We start from the raw sequence: 19,496 nt of genomic DNA, 5'->3' as shown, positions 1-19,496 counted from the left end.
GCATCAACATTTATGATCGCAATGTTTGACGTACAGTGACAAGGAATGACGTGTCATACCCTGGGTTGTCCTGAACAGAATGAGCCAATGTTTGGCGTACAGTTACAAGGAATGACGTGTCATACCCTGGGTTGTCCTGAACAGAATGAGCCAATGTTTGACGTACAGTTACAAGGAATGACGTGTCATACCCTGGGTTGTCCTGAACAGAATGAGCCAATGTTTGACGTACAGTGACAAGGAATGACGTGTCATACCCTGGGTTGTCCTGAACAGAATGAGCCAATGTTTGACGTACAGTTACAAGGAATGACGTGTCATACCCTGGGTTGTCCTGAACAGAATGAGCCAATGTTTGACGCATTGTGGAAAAAATGAGCATCAGAACATGCACTTGATGCACTCATGATACCAGTGGTGGGAAAAGTACACAATTTTCATACTCGAGTAAAAGTAAAGGTACCTTAATAGAAAATGACTCAATTAAAAGCGAAAGTCACAAAGTAAAATATTAATTGAGTAAAAGTTTTTGGTTTTAAATATACTTATGTATCAAAAGTAAAAGCACCATTTTCTTTTTTTTACGGCTAGCCAGAGACACATTCCAACACTCCAACGTCATTTAGAAACGAAGTATGTGTGTTTAGTGAGTCTACTAGATCAGAGGCAGTAGGGATAACCAGGGATGTTCTTTTCATAAGTACAGTTGAAGTCGGAAGTTTACATACTCCTTAGCCAAATAAACTCAGTTTTCACCATTTCTGATATTTAATCCAAATAAAAACTGTCTTAGATCAGTTAGGATCACCACTTTATTTTAAGAATGTGAAATGTCAGAATAATATTAGAGAGAATGATTTATTTCAGCTTTTATTTCTTTCATCACATTCCCAGTGGGTCAGAAGTTTACATACACTCAATTAGTATTTGGTAGCATTGCCTTTAAATTGTTTAACTTGGGTCAAATGTTTTGGGTAGCCATAATAAGTTGGGTGAATTTTGGCCCATTCCTCCTGACAGAGCTGGTGTAACTGAGTCAGGTTTGTAGGCCTCCTTGCTCGCACATGCTTTTTCAGTTCTGCCCACACATTTTCTATAGGATTGAGGTCAGGGCTTTGTGATGGCCACTCCAATACCTTGAATTTGTTGTCCTTGAGCCATTTTGCCACAACTTTGGAAGTATGCTTGAGGTCATTGTCCATTTAGAAGACCCATTTACTACCACGCTTTAACTTCCTTACTGATGTCTTGAGATGTTGTTTCAATCAAATCATATTTCAAATCAAATTTATTTATATAGCCCTTCTTACATCAGCTGATACATCAAAGTGCTGTACAGAAACCCAGCTTAAAACCCCAAATAGCAAGCAATGCAGGTGTAGAAGCACATATTTTTGATGGCATCTATTTTGTGGAGTGCACCAGTCCCTCCTGCAGCAAAGCATCCCCACAACATGATGCTTCCAACCCCGTGCTTCACGGTTGGGATGTTGTTCTTCGGCTTGCAAGTCTCCCCCTTTTTCCTCCAAACATAACGAACAGTTATAACGAACAGTTATAACGAACAGTTTCATCAGACCAGAAGACATTTCTCCAAAAAGTACGATCTTTGTCCCCATGTGCAGTTGCAAATCGTAGTCTGGCTTTTTTATGGCAGTTTTGGAGCAGTGACTTCTTCCTTGCTGAGTGGCCTTTCAGGTTATGTTGATATAGGACTCATTTTACTGTGGATATAGATACTTTTGTACCTGTTTCCTCCAGCATCTCCACAAGGTCCTCTGCTGTTGTTCTGGGATTCATTTCTAGGAGACAGAATGCGTCTCCTTCCTGAGCGGTAAAGCTCAGGCATAGCTTCTAAAGCTATGACATCATTTTCTGGAATTTTAAAGACACAGTCAACTTAGTGTATGTAAACTTCTGACCCACTGGAATTGTGATACAGTGAATTATAAGTGAAATAATCTGTCTGTTTGTTACGGCTTTCTATAGGTGAAGGAGAGTCGGACCAAAATGCGGCGTGGCTATTGAGATTCATGTTTAATGAAAAAACACACTAAACACAAACACTACAAAACAATAAACGTAACGAAAACCGAAACAGCCTATACTGGTGTAAACTAACACAGAACAGGAACAAAAGGACAATCACCCACGAAACACTCAAAGAATATGGCTGCCTAAATATGGTTCCCAATCAGAGACAACGATAAACACCTGCCTCTGATTGAGGACCTCTTCAGACAGCCATAGATTCACCTTGAACACCCCACTAATCTACCATCCCAATACATGTGAAAAAAAACAACACACCACATACAAAAACCCATGTCACACCCTGGCCTGACCAAATAGATAAAGAAAACACAAAATACTAAGACCAGGGCGTGACACTGTTAACAATTGTAGGAAAAATTACTTGTGTCATGCACAAAGTAGATGTCCTAACCGACTTGACAAAACTATAGTTTGTTAATGAGAAATTTGTGGAGTGGTTGAAAAATGAGTTTTAATGACTCCAACCTAAGTGTACGTAAACTTCTGACTTCAACTGTATGTGAATTCAACCGTTTTCCTGTCCTGCTAGGCATTCAAAATGTAACGAGTACTTTTGGGTGTCAGGGAAAATGTTTTGAGTAAAAAAAAACACATTTTATTTTGGAATGTAGTGAAGTAAAAGAAAAGTTGTCAAAAATATAAATAGTAGAGTACAGATACCCCCAAAAAACTACTGAAGTAGTACTTTAAACTATTTTTACTTAGAAACTTTATACCACTACATGACTCCATTTTATGTGCTCCAAAATTACAATCTGTTTGTCTGAAGTGTCTTGTGAAGTTATAACTTAACTTGTCAGGTGGGCAATTTGAATACACTTTCAAATGATGCCCACATGACCCAGATTGTGATATATAATGGAAAGTTTGGGGATTTTGTAAACAACAGTAATTGTGTGATGTGAGGACGCAGGGCTGTGTTCCAAACAAAAAACTACAATCAAATTCTGAGTCAGTGTGCGGGGATATGGTTAGTTGAGGTCATTTGTACATGTAGGACATGGTGAAGTGACTATGCATAGATAATAAAAAGCGAGTAGCAGCAGTGTACAAAAAATACATCAAATCATTTTTGGATCCCGAGTATTTTCACATTTTATTATAAACAAATGCGGCGTAAAGTACAGTAAATAAAAAATGCACATAAATGCAACAGTTTAATGTTTGGATTCAGTCTCATGTCAGGTGAAGTGTTTTGTCCTCACCTTTGGTCTGATAATTTCCACATAATCTCCAAACGGTTCCCTTTCAATTGCTACCATGGTTTTACATATACTTTCTATATTTATTTTGTTAGAAACATTTCAATTTGACCCTATCCATATAGGCCAATTTCCATGAGTGTAAAGGGTTAATGGTAAGATAGTTGTGAGCCAGTGGTGAGTTAGTGGTGAGGTAATGATGAGATAATGTTGAGCGAATGAGATAGTGGTGACTCAGTAGTGTGACAGTGGCGAGTTAGTGGCAAGGTAATGAGATTGTCTTGAGTTACTGTTTCGAATCCCTGAGCCGACTAGTTTAAAAATCTGTTGATGTGCCCTTGACAGAGGCACTTAACCCTAGTTGCTCTGGATAATAATGTCTGCTAAATTACTCAAATGTAGACGGTAAGCTAACTCTCTTCCTGACCCCCCTACAGAGAAATCCCACACCCCTGTGCTGGAGGGGGGCGGCCACAGTCACATGACCCCGGAGGAGCACTACAGGCGGATGATGTCAGCGCTGAGCGAACAGGGCGAGGAGCAGCAGCAGCGCCTCTACCAGCTGGCCAACAACATGGGCCTGCCCAGCCATGGTAAGACTCGTGCGTGTTACCTACAGTATATACAGTAGTGCACTTCATTTGACCAAGACCCAGAGTGGGACCTCCCAGAATAACTGTGTGTGTGTGTGTGCCTGGGGGTGGGGGGGGGGGGTGACATGCTGTCCGACTCAGAGTCTGGTCATCCTCTAAAACAGGGTTTGTTATATCAGCACTTCAGGATTCAGTCAGCGTACTCAACTGCACACCACACACACTTTATCTTGGCCTGACACACACCTAACCCTACTCGACCACTACCACTAGTAACCCCGGGTTATGGCCTTTCCCGTATGGTGTCTGTCTGTGTGTGTGCCACCCCTCCCAGTGTAAATCTCAAGCATGGACACGACTGACATTTCTATTTGGGGTGCCAGTCCACCCAATGTCACTCTGGGTGATTTGTGACCGACGCTGCGTTCCGTTGTAAACAATGCTCCCCACCAGCATGCACGGACGCCGCCGCTATCGATCCGCCGCTCACTCGTTGGCTGCCAGCCAACCTTGTAAATCTCCATAGGAACCACGCATCTTTTTTCTTTCTTTTTGTTCTGAGGTTGAAATGTATAGAGGCACTAACTTATGATACGATGAATTCACTGGGTTGGAACTGGAGAGATGGAAGAATCCTCATAAAGAAGAATAATCACCTCAAAAAAGAAAAAAAGTCCCCTAATTGTATTTTTTATGTGACGGGGTGTATTTTCATTTCATTGCCCCTTGAAACTTGCGGGACATCAATTGTTAACCTTTCCTCCATTTTTAGAACAATGTATCATTAACCTATTGACACGTCTCAACACAGGGGTGCATATGCTCAAGCCGGTGTGATTGGAATGCTTATTGAGAACGTCCAGTTTCGACTGATGCAACAGTCAGTGTTTGAGATGGCCACACTGTTTTTTCACAGAAACGTTTTGCACAAACACAGTCCTTACAAAGTTATGTTCTAAATGTGACCCGTTTATTTATAAATGCAATGTTCAAACATTCACAGAAGTAGCAACAGCATAACACAATCATACAAACCGGAAAATGTAGGCTACATGAGTCCTAGCGCTAACTGAGGAAAGATTGAAGTAACACAAGCGGTCATATTTAGCTGACTCTCGGCTGACAGTAACTATAATATGAATTTGCTAATAACAACTACTGTTTACAATTCATCACACACGGGTGAGCTCACCATTGATAAAAAATAATTGAGTAAAACACTTTCTAAAAATCAAAGGTAATCCAACGATGGGTAGTTTGTGCATACCGCCATGTTAGTTTTTTTGTGTCAACCAAAGATAAGAAGAGGAGACAGGATGAGTTTGGTCTGTTTGCAGGTTGCATGTTGAAGGGGGTGTGTCGTCTACGATCAATCACTTCCCTTCATTCAGTTCTGGAACTATCCCTTCACCTCATCTTGTAAATAACATCTTTGGTCTGACCTACGTTTACATGACATCCAGAATGCATTTTATAATGTCAACAAACATGGTGCCACACATAGCTGCCAAATAGCTTAGCATTAGCTCATCATAATCAGTACAACCTTCAAAAAGTATTTTACACACATCATATGTATCCATTACAATCTACGCAAGAATCAGAATGCAAGATTTGTTACTAGTTCTTGAAAACATGTGAATAAAACAGTAAATACATTATGCTCCATACATACGGTATGCTACCATAGAAACGACAACATGATATACAGAAAATAAGGCACTTAGGTTGATAGGAACGCACACGTGTCCAAAGTTATTAGCTATTTGCAAGGAAAACAACAATGAAGGCCATGTGAGCACCAGCCAGAAAATGTGCCAGGGGCAAAAGGTTTGGGGAAGTGCTTGGGCTCTCTTCGAAGAGAGAAGTTCTCTCGGCTCAGTAAAACCTCAAACATGAATTGCCCGCAACAGTGAAATGGGCTACTTCTATGTGAATTAATGAGGAGCTGTTGTTAGAAAATAAAACTTGTTAAAAATCATTTGAAAGAGACAAGTTGAAACATAGCCTATAGATAATTAGCAGGCAGCGTGCCTTGGTTTGAGGGCAGCGCGGGTTAACTGTCCTGTTGCGTAACAATCACATTTTGGAACAGAGAGTGCCTCACGTGCATAAAACAACTCAACGCTGGAGCGACCATTAGAGATATTTGGAACTCACCTGTGAAAAGGTTAATTGCCGCCAGGTTTTACGACCCCCATCGCAGTAGCATAAATCTAACCAATTTCACATCCCAACCCCAATCATAGTTTGAGCTACTTTTATTTTAATTTGATTAGTAATGATATTTAATTGCAGGTTGCAAATCTAAGGGGTGAAGCCAATAAAGGCTTTAATTGCCTTCCCCTGCACCCGAGAAGAATTAAGGCTGATGTGTAGTGCATTCTGGGGGTTTAATGGCCCAAGGTGCAGTATTCTTCGTTTTTCCTTCCCTGTTTTAAAGGCGGACACTGTGGCGCAATGCAGACGCCTCGTGGGGATGCTCGCGCTCGCTCTCTCGCTCTCTCTCTCCCTCTCTCTCTCTCTCTCTCTCTCTCTCTTTCTTTCCTCCTCCTCCCTCTGAGTTTGAATCCTTTACTCTCTGCTCACACTCCCTTTTGTCTACAGTCAGACTTACTGAAGTCCTTCCAGGTGTAAAATAAATAAATAGAGAGAGAGAGAAAAGAAGATTTTAAGGAGGGAGAGAATGGGAGAGAGATGAGTGAAAGAGGTAGACTTGCCTTTCCTCAGCGCAAGACAAGATGCACTATTGTAAAGTGGCTGTTCCACTGGATGTCAGAAGGTGAATTCACCAATTTGTAAGTCGCTCTGGATAAGAGCGTCTGCTAAATGACTTAAATGTAAATGTAAAAGACACAGGGTGAATGTTGAGGACTCATTAATGATGTGTTTGCATTTTGGCAGTAATAACCAGGAAATGATATACATATATGTGTGCCATTTAAAACACACACACACACGCACGCACGCACACACACACACACACACACACACGCACGCACGCACGCACGCACACACACACACACACACAGCCTCTTTCCCCCCAAGTTAGGCAGAGAAAACAGATTTTTCTGAGTTGCCAAGTTTATGACCCTACAGCACCTATATCAGTCCATCCCTCCTCTTCTATTTCACTCTGTTATATTAAACTATTCCACCTCTCTCCCCTCCCCCAAGCTCTTTTAATTAAGCAACTAATTGGTTTTCCCTGAGTATAGTCATGTTATTTTTTTTTAAACCCCCAAAACTCTCACTTCGTCGCACAGGGGAGCACGCATCCCGACACGCAACCCCTCCCCCTTCCTTTCCTCTTTCTGTCTCTCTCCTGTCCTCTGAGGGTATAGAGTGGAGGTGTGGTGGAGGGAGGGATGGAGGGATGGCCCTGTTTCTTCCTGGAGAGGTTGGTCTGAATCGCTCCAGTGAGAGCCCCCTTGACATTGACCTGAGCTCCGGTCGGCCCCTGTAACCCTCCCTCCCTCCCTCCCTCCCTCCCTCCCTCCCTCCCTCCCTCCCTCCCTCCCTCCCTCCCTCCCTCCCTCCCTCCCTCCCTCCCTCCCTCCCTCCCTCCCTCCCTCCCTCCCTCCCTCCCTGCCCCCCACCCCCTCTCTCACACACCTCCCTCTCCAAGCACACGGGTGCTTTTATATTCTCCCTTTCCCCCCCTCGCCTCCTTTTCTTTTTTTTCCTCTCTATGACTTTCTCTTTCGCCTTGGTCCCAGCAGACCATCCTTTCATGTATTTGAAGTGTAGGCCACTGAAAATGAAAGTGTGTGTGAAGGGGGCCAGATGGAGCCTGTGTGTGTGTGTGTGTGTGTGTGTGTGTGTGTGTGTGTGTGTGTGTGTGTGTGTGTGTGTGTGTGTGTGTGTGTGTGTGTGTGTGTGTGTGTGTGTGTGTGTGTGTGTGTGTGTGTGTGTGTGCATTAGGTGTTGATTCGGGGGGCTCTCCTTGGACCTGGCAGGGTGGAGAGGGGCAGTGGAAGTGGCCAGGGGGGCTCCACCTCCTCCTCTCTCTCTCTCTCTCTCTCTCTCTCTCTCTCTGTTATGATGAAAGGATAGAAGATAAAGAAGGAAGATCTGGAGGAGAGAAAGTAGAAGGACGTAGACATGGAAGATGAAAGAGGGCCTCATGTTTTGTTTCTCCCGTACTTCTTTCTGTTTCTCTCCAAGTGGGGCTGCACTGTCTACCATCTAGTCGTTACGATCACATGGTTGGAACACATCTCCAAATGCCCATAGTCAACAGCCTTGGGGAACTCACTTCCTCTGGCTCTTGTTTTTCCATCACTGCATCTACTTGTTTATCCATTGGCATAGGGCATAGGAAGCAGAAAGACCCTGATTTGCATTCCAAATGGCACCCTATTACCTATATAGTGCTCTTCTTTTGACCAGGGCCCATATATAGGGAATAGGGTGGCTGTTTCACAGGAATAACGGGAATAACTCTGCAGTCTCACATGGAGAACAGCTTAATGGATGGGATTTCTGCCTAATTTGTGAAAAGATGCAGGGAAACTGGGATGGGACAAAAGAGTGATAAGCGGGATGGGTCCAGAGTGATACCTTCCAAAATAACTGTGTGTGTGTGTGTGTTAGTTTATGTCTGTATGTGTTTGTCATTGAGTGAGTGTGTGTCTACCTTTCTGTTTATGTGTCTGTCTGTCCCTCTGTTTTCCCATCTCTCTCTCTCTCTCTCTCTCTCTCTCTCTCGCTCTCTCTCCATTTCTGTTCCATTTCTATACCCCATCCAACCCCACCTCCCCTCTCCATTGTATAGTTTTGGTTGGCTGGTTCCCCCTTGGAGGGCATATCCCCAGGTGACCCTACTCTACCCTACATTAAAGAGAATAATGTAGCGAGAGAGAGCAGGAGCAAGCGAGAGAGAGAGAGAGAGAGAGAGAGAGAGAGAGAGAGAGAGAGAGAGGTGAAGCGAGAGGAACAGTTTGTGTTTCTGTGAAAGAGAGTGGAGAGAGATGGGAAAACGCAGGGCAGAGACATGATGCACTGAACTAAAGAAGAATGAAGGCTACCTAAGATTTGTGATGAAAGGAGGACGGAAGGTTGACTTTCCCTTGACTCTGACTGCTCCTCTTTGACTGTGAGGTTTGGGGCATTCATTCTAATAAGTAATAGCACAACCAAAGGCCAAAGAGAGAGAGGGAGAGTGAAATTGAGATTCTGCCCACTTTTATATCTGCCCATTGCCACAACAGAAAGAAAGAGAGGGGTGGGATTGGGAGAGCTCCTGGATATGCAGGCTTTTGCTCCAGCCCTGCCTAAGGCAGGGATTCAATCCGATCAGTAGTAGATCGGCATCATAGCGAGTTTGACATTTAAAGGTAATTCCAGATTGTGCCGACATGTAAATAAGATAATTAGGTCAAATCAAATCACATTTTATTGGTCACATACACATGGTTAGCAGATGTTATTGCCAGTGTAGTGAAATGCTTATGCTTCTAGATCCGACAGAGCAGCAGTATCTAACAGGTCATATCTAACAATTCCACAACTAAACCTAATATCTAACAATTCCACAACAAAACCTAATATCTAATAAATTCCACAACTAAACCTAATATACACAATCTAGTAAAGGAATGGGATGAGAATATATAAGTATAATATATATGGATGAGCAATGACAGAGCGGCTAAGATGCAATAGATAGTAAAGAATAGATAGTGAAGGATAAAGTATACAGTATATACATATGAGATGAGTAACGCAAGACATGTAAACATTATTAAAGTGGTATTATTAAAGTGAGGAGTGTTCCATTTATTGAAGTGGCCAATGATATCAAGTCTGTAGGTAGGCAGCCGCCTCTCTGTGCTAGTGATGGCTGTTTAACAATCTGATGACCTTGAGATGGAAGCTGTTGTTCAATCTCTCTGTCCCAGCTTTGATGCACCTGTACTGACCTCACCTTCTGGATGGAAACGAGGTGAACAGGCAGTGGCATGGGTGGTTATTGCCCTTGATGATCTTTTTGGCCTTCCTGTGACATCGGGTGTTGTATGTGTCCTGAAGGGCAGGTAGTTTGCCCCCGGTGATGCATTGTGCAGACCGCACTACCCTCTGGAGAGGCCTGCAGTTGTGAACGGTGTAGTTGCCGTACCAGGCGGTGATACTGTCCGACAGGATGCTCTCAATTGTGCACCTGTAAAAGTTAGCAAGGGTTTTTGGTAACAAGCAGCGTAGGTGGGTCCTATATGTAGTGTTTATTGTGAATAGTGGGGCGTCAGGTAGCCTAGTGGTTAGAGCGTTATACTTGGAACCAAAAGGTTGCAAGATCGAATCCCTGAGCTGACAAGGTAAAAATCTGTCGTTCTGCCCATGAACCAGGCAGTTAACCTACTGTTCTTAGGCCGTCATTGAAAATAAGAATTTGTTCTTAACTGACTTGCCTTTAGTTAAATAAAGGTTAAAAAATATATATATACACTGCTCAAAAAAATAAAGGGAACACTTAAACAACACAATGTAACTCCAAGTCAATCACACTTCTGTGAAATCAAACTGTCCACTTAGGAAGCAACACTGATTGACAATAAATGTCACATGCTGTTGTGCAAATGGAATAGACAACAGGTGGAAATTATAGGCAATTAGCAAGACACCCCCAATAAAGGAGTGGTTCTGCAGGTGGTGACCACAGACCACTTCTCAGTTCCTATGCTTCCTGGCTGATGTTTGGTCACTTTTGAATGCTGGCGGTGCTTTCACTCTAGTGGTAGCATGAGACGGAGTCTACAACCCACACAAGTGGCTCAGGTAGGGCAGCTCATCCAGGATGGCACATCAATGCCAGCTGTGGCAAGAAGGTTTGCTGTGTCTGTCAGCGTAGTGTCTAGAGCATGGAGGCGCCACCAGGAGACAGGCCAGTACATCAGGAGACGTGGAGGAGGCCGTAGGAGGGCAACAACCCAGCAGCAGGACCGCTACCTCCGCCTTTGTGCAAGGAGGAGCAGGAGGAGCACTGCCAGAGCCCTGCAAAATGACCTCCAGCAGGCCACAAATGTGCATGTGTCTGCTCAAACGGTCAGAAACAGACTCCATGAGGGTGGTATGAGGGCCCAACGTCCACAGGTGGGGGTTGTGCTTACAGCCCAACACCGTGCAGGATGTTTGGCAAATTCGCCACTGGCGCCCTGTGCTCTTCACAGATGAAAGCAGGTTCACACTGAGCACATGTGACAGACGTGACAAGAGTCTGGAGACGCCATGGAGAACGTTCTGCTGCCTGCAACACCCTCCAGCATCACCGGTTTGGCGTGGGTCATGGTGTGGGGTGGCATTTCTTTGGGGGGCCGCACAGCCCTCCATGTGCTCGCCAGAGGTAGCCTGACTGGCATTAGGTACCGAGATGAGATCCTCAGACCCCTTGTGAGATCATATGCTGGTGCGGTTGGCCCTGGGTTCCTCCTAATGCAAGACAATGCTAGACCTCATGTGGCTGGAGTGTGTCAGCAGTTCCTGCAAGAGGAAGGCATTGATTCTATGGACTGGCCTGCCCGTTCTCCAGACCTGAATCCAGTTGAGCACATCTGGGACATCATGTCTCGCTCCATCCACCAACGCCACATTGCACCACAGACTGTCCAGGAGTTGGCGGATGCTTTAGTCCAGGTCTGGGAGGAGATCGCTCAGGAGAACATGCGCCACCTCATCAGGAGCATGCCCAGGCGTTGTAGGGAGGTCATACAGGCACGTGGAGGCCACACACACTACTGAGCCTCATTTTGACTCGTTTTAAGGACATTACATCAAAGTTGGATCCGCCTGTATTATGGTTTTCCACTTTAATTTTGAGTGTGACTCCAAATCCAGACCTCCATGGGTTGATAAATTTGATTTCCATTGATAATTTGTGTGTGATTTTGTTGTCAGCACATTCAACTATGTAAAGAAAAAAGTATTTAATAAGAATATTTCATTCATTCAGATCTAGGATGTGTTATTTTAGTGTTCCCTTTATTTTTTTGAGCAGTGTATATACATATATATATATGATCTCTGTGAATGTGGGAACATCACCTTTAAAAGGTTCATAGTCAAAAAAGCATGTTAAGATTTGAATCTCAGCCTAGGTCTCTCTACAGTCCAGACAGTGTAGATAGGGACTGGTAGAGTCCAGACAGTGTAGATAGGGACTGGTAGAGTCCAGACAGTGTAGATAGGGACTGGTAGAGTCCAGACAGTGTAGATAGGGACTGGTAGAGTCCAGACAGTGTAGATAGGGACTGGTAGAGTCCAGGCAGTGTAGATAGGGACTGGTAGAGTCCAGACAGTGTAGATAGGGACTGGTAGAGTCCAGACAGTGTAGATAGGGACTGGTAGAGTCCAGACAATGTAGATAGGGACTGGTAGAGTCCAGACAGTGTAGATAGGGACTGGTAGAGTCCAGGCAGTGTAGATAGGGACTGGTAGAGTCCAGGCAGTATCGATGGGGGCTGGGTGACCATTGTCAACATGAGGGACCTATATCTAGAGGTGAAGTCTGCCGCCAGTCGAGTCCCCCGCAGCAGCAAGCAGATCGATACTCTTGTGCTGGGCCACATTAATATCTGTCGCTCCACCCCCGACCCTAGCACCCGCTCTACGCCCCAGCACACACACACACACCAGCGGCGGAAATGGCCCCTGGCTTCCACGGGATCTAATTAAAAAAGGGAGGAGAGAGAAAGTGTGAGAGGGAGATAGAGAGGGAGATAGATAGAGGGGGGTGAAGATAGAGGGAGAGAGCAGGATGGATTTTCTCTTTAACAGTCTCTCATTAGAGGCCCTGTCTCGTGGTGGGGCCTGGCCTGGCTGATAATGATGGAGAGAGAAAGAGAGTGGGACAGAGAGAGAGAGAGAGAGAGAGTAGGAAAGAGGGGAACGGGGAGAATGTGTGAGATAGAGAGTGGGGAGAGAGGGGGAGGGGGGCAGAGGGAGGAAGAGAGAGAGAGAGAAGAGATACATGGTAATATGGATCCTCTTGGCCATGTGGGAAGTTCCCCTGTCCTAACATGGAACAAAGGCCAAGACTTCCTGGTTCCAGCTGCCTGAGATTCCGGTTTTCCATGGTAGTTGCACTCTCTCTATCCATCTCCTTTTCTCTCCTTTTCTCTCTCTCCATATAATTTGCTCTCTCTCTATCCAACCAGATATAACTTCATTTTGAATGTCTAAAAAAAAGATGTAAATGTGTGGAAGCAAGAGAGAGAGAGAGAGAGAGAGAGAGAGGGAAAAGCATGTTTGTGTGCGTGCGTCTGTTTTGAGAGTGTTTTCCGATGAGTGTGGCAGTATTTAGGTACTCAGTGTCTCTTTATTTTGTGTGTGTGTGCTATTGTTCAGTATGTAGTGTACATGTGGACCTGTGCGCACATGTGCGTGTGTGTTTCTAGAATGTCAGGTTATGAACAGGAGGTCTGTTGGTGCCATTTTGGGACACAGTCATTCACTCCACATAACTGCAGAAAATGATAGAAACCTCCCGTTCATACACATCCTCAACTTATATCACAAAAGGAAGCACATTTGAATTGTACTGCACCACTCCAGTTTCAGCTAAACCTTAAACACTCTCCATGCATTTCGAATGATATGGGGGGGGAAACACACTTTTAGGATGAGATATAAGCTGTAGGAAATGAAATTTATAGCTGTGATTTTCTCTTTCCCTTGAGTTGAACATAGAACTGCTTATGCCCAGCTATGCTTAACTTTCTCCCTCCCTCCCTCCCTCCCTCCCTCCCTCCCTCCCTCCCTCCCTCCCTCCCTCCCTCCCTCCCTCCCTCCCTCCCTCCCTCCCTCTCTCTAGATCTGTTGCGAGTGCGCCAGGAGGCCCTGGCAGCAGTGAGGAACACAGGGGGTTTGGAGGCCCATCTCCCTTCTGCAGGCAGCTCGTCCAGCCAGAGACGCAAGCAGGGCCTGCCCCAGCACAGAGACGCCCACTACACCGAGAGGTAGGCCTGGCTAACACACAATGGTAGCCTTCAAGTATGAGCATTGGGGCAGTAACTTAAAGGTTGCTGGTTCGATTCCTGGAGCCAAGAAGGCGGAGCACTGGAGGACATTGGTGACAATGCCCACGACCCTACTCCCTGCGGGTTTCTCAGGAGGAGTTAAGATATGCAAGAAAAACATTTTGATTTCACACTTGGAACGATGAAAACAAGTGTGTAACAGAACAAATATAAGCGCCACCAAATTATTATTATACACACACACGGATAGGAACATACACACAGAACACACACACACACACACACACACACACACACACACACGTACAGGAACATACACACAGAAACACACATACACACACTGGGGCTCATGCAGTATGTATAGAGGAGGATGTAGGCTTTATTTTTGAATGTGGAATATTCCTGTTATTTGCAGGGCAGTGGTGGTGCTGCCAGGGAGATAGGGCGGTTGGGTTGTGGTGTGTGTGTTTCTATGTGGGTGTATGTTCCTATCCATGTGTGTGTGCAGGGGCACAGCTTTTACTGGGGACAGGGGTAACATTCTAAAATGGCATTCCTCCGCTAGTTTTATCATTGGAATGGGATACACAACCAGGCGGCGGTGTGATTTAGGACCATGCGGACTCCTCCAAGTGGGGGGGGGGGGGGGTCACCATTTTATTTGTATAATTTCATATATATATAAATACAAATAAAATCGTGACCCCCCCACTTCTCAAACGAAAGTTGGGGGTGCTTATATTTGTTCTGTTACACACTTGTGTTCATCGTTCCAAGTGTGTCATCAAAATGTTTTTCTTGCATATCTTAACTCCTCCTGAGACACACAACTGAACAATAAAGAGAGGGAATAAAAAAATAACAACAATTGTGAAAAGAGGGGAAGGAAAGTGAAAGTCAATAGGCTGTGCTAGTTTACATTATCAATGTTGCATCCCTTCCCCCTCTCTCTACATCCCCCTCTCTCTACATCCCCCTCTCTCTACATCCCCCTCTCTCTACATCCCCCTCTCTCTACATCCCCCTCTCTCTACATCCCCCTCTCTCTACATCCCCCTCTCTCTACATCCCCCTCTCTCTACATCCCCTCTCTCTCATCCCCCTCTCTCTACATCCCCATCTCTCTACATCCCCCTCTCTCTACATCCCCCTCTCTCTACATCCCCCTCTCTCTACATCCCCCTCTCTCTATATCCCCCTCTCCCCCTCTCTCTACATCCTCCTCTCTCTACATCCCCCTCTCTCTACATCCTCCTCTCTCTACATCCCCATCTCTCTACATCCCCCTCTCTCTACATCCTCCTCTCTCTACATCCCCCTCTCTACATCCTCCTCTCTCTACATCCCCCTCTCTCTACATCCCCCTCTCTACATCCCCCTCTCTCTACATCCCCCTCTCTCTACATCCCCCTCTCTCTACATCCTCCTCTCTCATCCCCCTCTCTCTACATCCCCCTCTCTCTACATCCCCATCTCTCTCATCCCCCTCTCTCTACATCCTCCTCTCTCTACATCCCCCTCTCTCTATCCCCCTCTCTCTACATCCCCCTCTCTCTACATCCTCCTCTCTCTACATCCCCCTCTCTCTACATCCTCCTCTCTCTACATCCCCATCTCTCTACATCCCCCTCTCTCTACATCCTCCTCTCTCTACATCCCCCTCTCTCTACATCCTCCTCTCTCTACATCCCCCTCTCTCTACATGCCCCTCTCTCGACATCCCCCTCTCTCTACATCCCCCTCTCTCTACATCCTCCTCTCTCTACGTCCTCCTCTCTCTACATCTTCCTCTCTCTACATCCTCCCCTCTCTACATCCTCCTCTCTCTACATCCTCCTCTCTCTCTCCATCCTCCTCTCTCCTCATCCACCCTCTCTCTCCATCCTCCTCTCTCCTCATCCACCCTCTCTCTCCATCCTCCTCTCTCTCCATCCTCCTCACTCTACATACTCTCTCTCGTCTCTCTACATACTCCTCTCTCTCCATTCTCCTCTCTTTCCATCCTCCTCTCTCTCTATCCTCCTCTCTCTCCATCCTCCTCTTTCCCCTTCGCTTGGATCTGATGTTGGTATTTTACTGTACAATATACTGTGTGTGTGTGTGTGTGTGTGTTTGGGGGAGTGGGGGCTGTTTGTGTTTGTGTGCATGCATGTGTGTAGCCTATACGTTTGTGTGTGTGTGTATATGTGGCTGAACTAGGACCCCACTAAAAATCATTGCTGCAACCCTCTCCTCCCCCTCCTCCTCCTCCTCTTCCCCTCCTCCTTCCCCCCTCTTCACCGGCGCTGGCTGCTGTGCCTCCCAAACAAAGCCAGGGGCAGCGGGAGTGGGCGGGTAATTGCTTGTCGATTATTTATGTGGCGCGGGGAGAGGCGGGCGATCGATAATGGGCCGGCGGGGCGGCGGCAGGGGGGCGCAGGGGAAGTGTGTGTGTGTGTGTGTGTGGGGGGGGAATTAAGCAGGAAACGGAGCGGCCCAAGGAAGGGTGTGTGTGTGAGGGAGGTGGTGGTTGTACGGGTTCTATTTCTAAGCCTAGAGACGTGTGTGTGTATGTGAGTGCATGTATGTGTGTAGTGTGTGTGTGTGTGTGTGCGTGTGTGTGTGTGTGTGTGTGTGTGTGTGTGTGTGTGTGTGTGTGTGTGTGTGTGTGTGTGTGTGTGTGTGTGTGTGTGTGTGTGTGTGTGTGTGTGTGTGTGTGTGTGTGTGTGTGTGTGTGTGTGTGGCCCAGCAGTGTAGCTGTAGTCAGTGAGTCGCGGCGGTTCTCCGCCTGCATAGAGAGTAATTAGCCACACAGGACCGGGGGATGTTAACTAGCCCTCTGCACTTCTCTACCTCCATCCATCCATTTACCCTCCATCAATCCCTCTCTCTCTTCCTTCCTTCCTCTCTCTCTTTCTTTCCCTCCATCCATTCACTCCTCACTCTCCCTCCATCCATCCCACTTCCCTCCTTTCTATCTCTCTCTCCCTCCCTCTCTATCTCTCTCTCCCTCTCTTCATCTTCCATACTCTTCCACTTCTCTTTAAATCTTTCTCTCTCATTACATTCAATAGATAAAGAGGAGAGGAGACCAAAGCCATCCCTCTAGGCATCTCACCTTTCCATCGACCCCCCATCATTGATTATCTGAGGCCCATTAGGGCCCATTGTTAAAAACAAATCATTAGGCGGGTCGATAGACTTAGAGCCTGGCTTTTCCATTTGTCTGGCCTTTGTCCAAAATGGCACCCTATTCTCTATATAGTGCACTACCTTTGACCAGAGCCCCTATGGGAATAGGGTGCCATTTGGGACTCAGGTTTAGACTTGCTATCGGCAGGGCAATTCCCAGTGTTTGGCATGGGTGGAGACACTTGAAGGGACAAGGGGAGAGGAGAAGGAGAGGAGAAAGACATAGAAAGGGAGAGAGATGGTGGTAAAGAAAGGTAGAGGAGAGGGAGAGAGATGGTGGTATAGAAAGGTAGAGGAGAGGGAGAGAGATGGTGGTATAGAAAGGTAGAAGAGGGGGAGAGAGATGGTGGTATAGAAAGGTAGAGGAGGGGGAGAAAGATGGTGGTATAGAAAGGTAGAGGAGGGGGAGAGAGATGGTGGTATAGAAAGGTAGAGGAGGGGAGAGAGATGGTGGTATAGAAAGGTAGAGGAGGGGAGAGAGATGGTGGTATAGAAAGGTAGAGGGAGAGAGGTGGTGGTATAGTAAGGTAGAGGAGGGGAGAGAGATGGTGGTATAGAAAGGTAGAGGAGGGGAGAGAGATGGTGGTATAGAAAGGTAGAGGGAGAGAGATGGTGGTAAAGAAAGGTAGAGGAGAGGGAGAGAGATGGTGGTATAGAAAGGTAGAGGAGGGGGAGAGAGATGGTGGTATAGAAAGGTAGAGGAGAGGGAGAGAGATGGTGGTAAAGAAAGGTAGAAGAGAGGGAGAGAGATGATGGTAAAGAAAGGTAGAGGAGGGGGAGAGCTGGTGGTATAGAAAGGTAGAGGAGGGGAGAGAGATGGTGGTAAAGAAAGGTAGAAGAGAGGGAGAGAGATGGTGGTAAAGAAAGGTAGAGGAGAGGGAGATAGATGGTGGTATAGAAAGGTAGAGGGAGAGAGATGGTGGTATAGAAAGGTAGAGGAGAGGGAGATGGTGGTATAGAAAGGTAGAGGAGGGGGAGAGAGATGGTGGTATAGAAAGGTAGAGGGAGAGAGATGGTGGTATAGAAAGGTAGAGGGAGAGAGATGGTGGTAAAGAAAGGTAGAGGAGAGGGAGAGAGATGGTGGTATAGAAAGGTAGAGGAGGGAGAGAGAGATGGTGGTATAGAAAGGTAGAGGAGGGGGAGAAAGATGGTGGTATAGAAAGGTAGAGGAGGGGGAGGGAGATGGTGGTATAGAAAGGTAGAGGAAGGGGAGAGAGATGGTGGTATAGAAAGGTAGAGGGAGAGAGATGGTGGTAAAGAAAGGTAAAGGAGAGGGAGATGGTGGTATAGAAAGGTAGAGGAGGGGGAGAGAGATGGTGGTATAGAAAGGTAGAGGAGGGGGAGAAAGATGGTGGTAAAGAAAGGTAGAGGAGGGGGAGAGAGATGGTGGTATAGAAAGGTAGAGGAGAGGGAGAGAGATGGTGGTATAGAAAGGTAGAGGAGAGGGAGAGAGATGGTGGTAAAGAAAGGTAGAGGAGAGGGAGAGAGATGGTGGTATAGAAAGGAAGAGGAGGGGGAGAGAGATGGTGGTATAGAAAGGAAGAGGAGAGGGAGAGAGATGGTGGTAAAGAAAGGTGGAAGAGAGGGAGAGAGATGGTGGTAAAGAAAGGTAGAGGAGGGGGAGAGAGATGGTGGTAAAGAAAGGTAGAGGAGAGGGAGATGGTGGTATAGAAAGTTAGAGGAGAGGGAGAGAGATGGTGGTATAGAAAGGTAGAGGAGAGGGAGAGAGATGGTGGTATAGAAAGGTAGAGGAGAGGGAGAGAGATGGTGGTATAGAAAGGTAGAGGAGAGGGAGAGAGATGGTGGTATAGAAAGGTAGAGGAGAGGGAGAGAGATGGTGTTATAGAAAGGTAGAGGGATAGAGATGGTGTTATAGAAAGGTAGAGGGAGAGAGATGGTGTTATAGAAAGGTAGAGGGAGAGAGATGGTGGTATAGAAAGGTAGAGGGAGAGAGATGGTGGTATAGAAAGGTAGAGGAGAGGGAGAGATGGTGGTATAGAAAGTTAGAGGAGGGGAGAGAGATGGTGGTATAGAAAGGTAGAGGAGAGGGAGAGAGATGGTGGTATAGAAAGGTAGAGGAGAGGGAGAGAGATGGTGGTATAGAAAGGTAGAGGAGAGGGAGAGAGATGGTGGTATAGAAAGGTAGAGGAGAGGGAGAGAGATGGTGGTATAGAAAGGTAGAGGAGAGGGAGAGAGATGGTGTTATAGAAAGGTAGAGGGAGAGAGATGGTGGTATAGAAAGGTAGAGGGAGAGAGATGGTGGTATAGAAAGGTAGAGGAGAGGGAGAGAGATGGTGTTATAGAAAGGTAGAGGGATAGAGATGGTGTTATAGAAAGGTAGAGGGAGAGAGATGGTGTTATAGAAAGGTAGAGGGAGAGAGATGGTGGTATAGAAAGGTAGAGGGAGAGAGATGGTGGTATAGAAAGGTAGAGGGAGAGAGATGGTGGTATAGAAAGGTAGAGGGAAAGAGATGGTGGTATAGAAAGGTAGAGGGAGAGAG

The 19,496-nt window shown here is 46.1% G+C and overlaps 1 protein-coding gene across 6 annotated transcripts in view; it reads left to right on the top strand.

Moving 5' to 3' along the window:
- The window catches only part of samd11 (sterile alpha motif domain containing 11), an 87,239-nt gene that overhangs the window by 54,483 nt on the left and 13,260 nt on the right, over window positions 1-19,496 (top strand). For all 6 annotated transcript variants that reach the window (XM_064923060.1, XM_064923061.1, XM_064923059.1 and 3 more), the window contains exons 6-7: window positions 3,695-3,850; window positions 13,659-13,803. In XM_064923060.1, coding sequence (XP_064779132.1) covers window positions 3,695-3,850; window positions 13,659-13,803 — 301 coding nt within the window. The remainder of the gene's footprint in view (window positions 1-3,694; window positions 3,851-13,658; window positions 13,804-19,496) is intronic.

Source organism: Oncorhynchus masou, chromosome 18 (genome assembly GCF_036934945.1).
Source record: "Oncorhynchus masou masou isolate Uvic2021 chromosome 18, UVic_Omas_1.1, whole genome shotgun sequence".
NCBI classification, from domain to species: Eukaryota; Metazoa; Chordata; class Actinopteri; order Salmoniformes; family Salmonidae; genus Oncorhynchus; species Oncorhynchus masou.
Note: the sequence above shows the minus strand (reverse complement) of the source record. Positions and strands in the feature narration are given on the sequence as shown.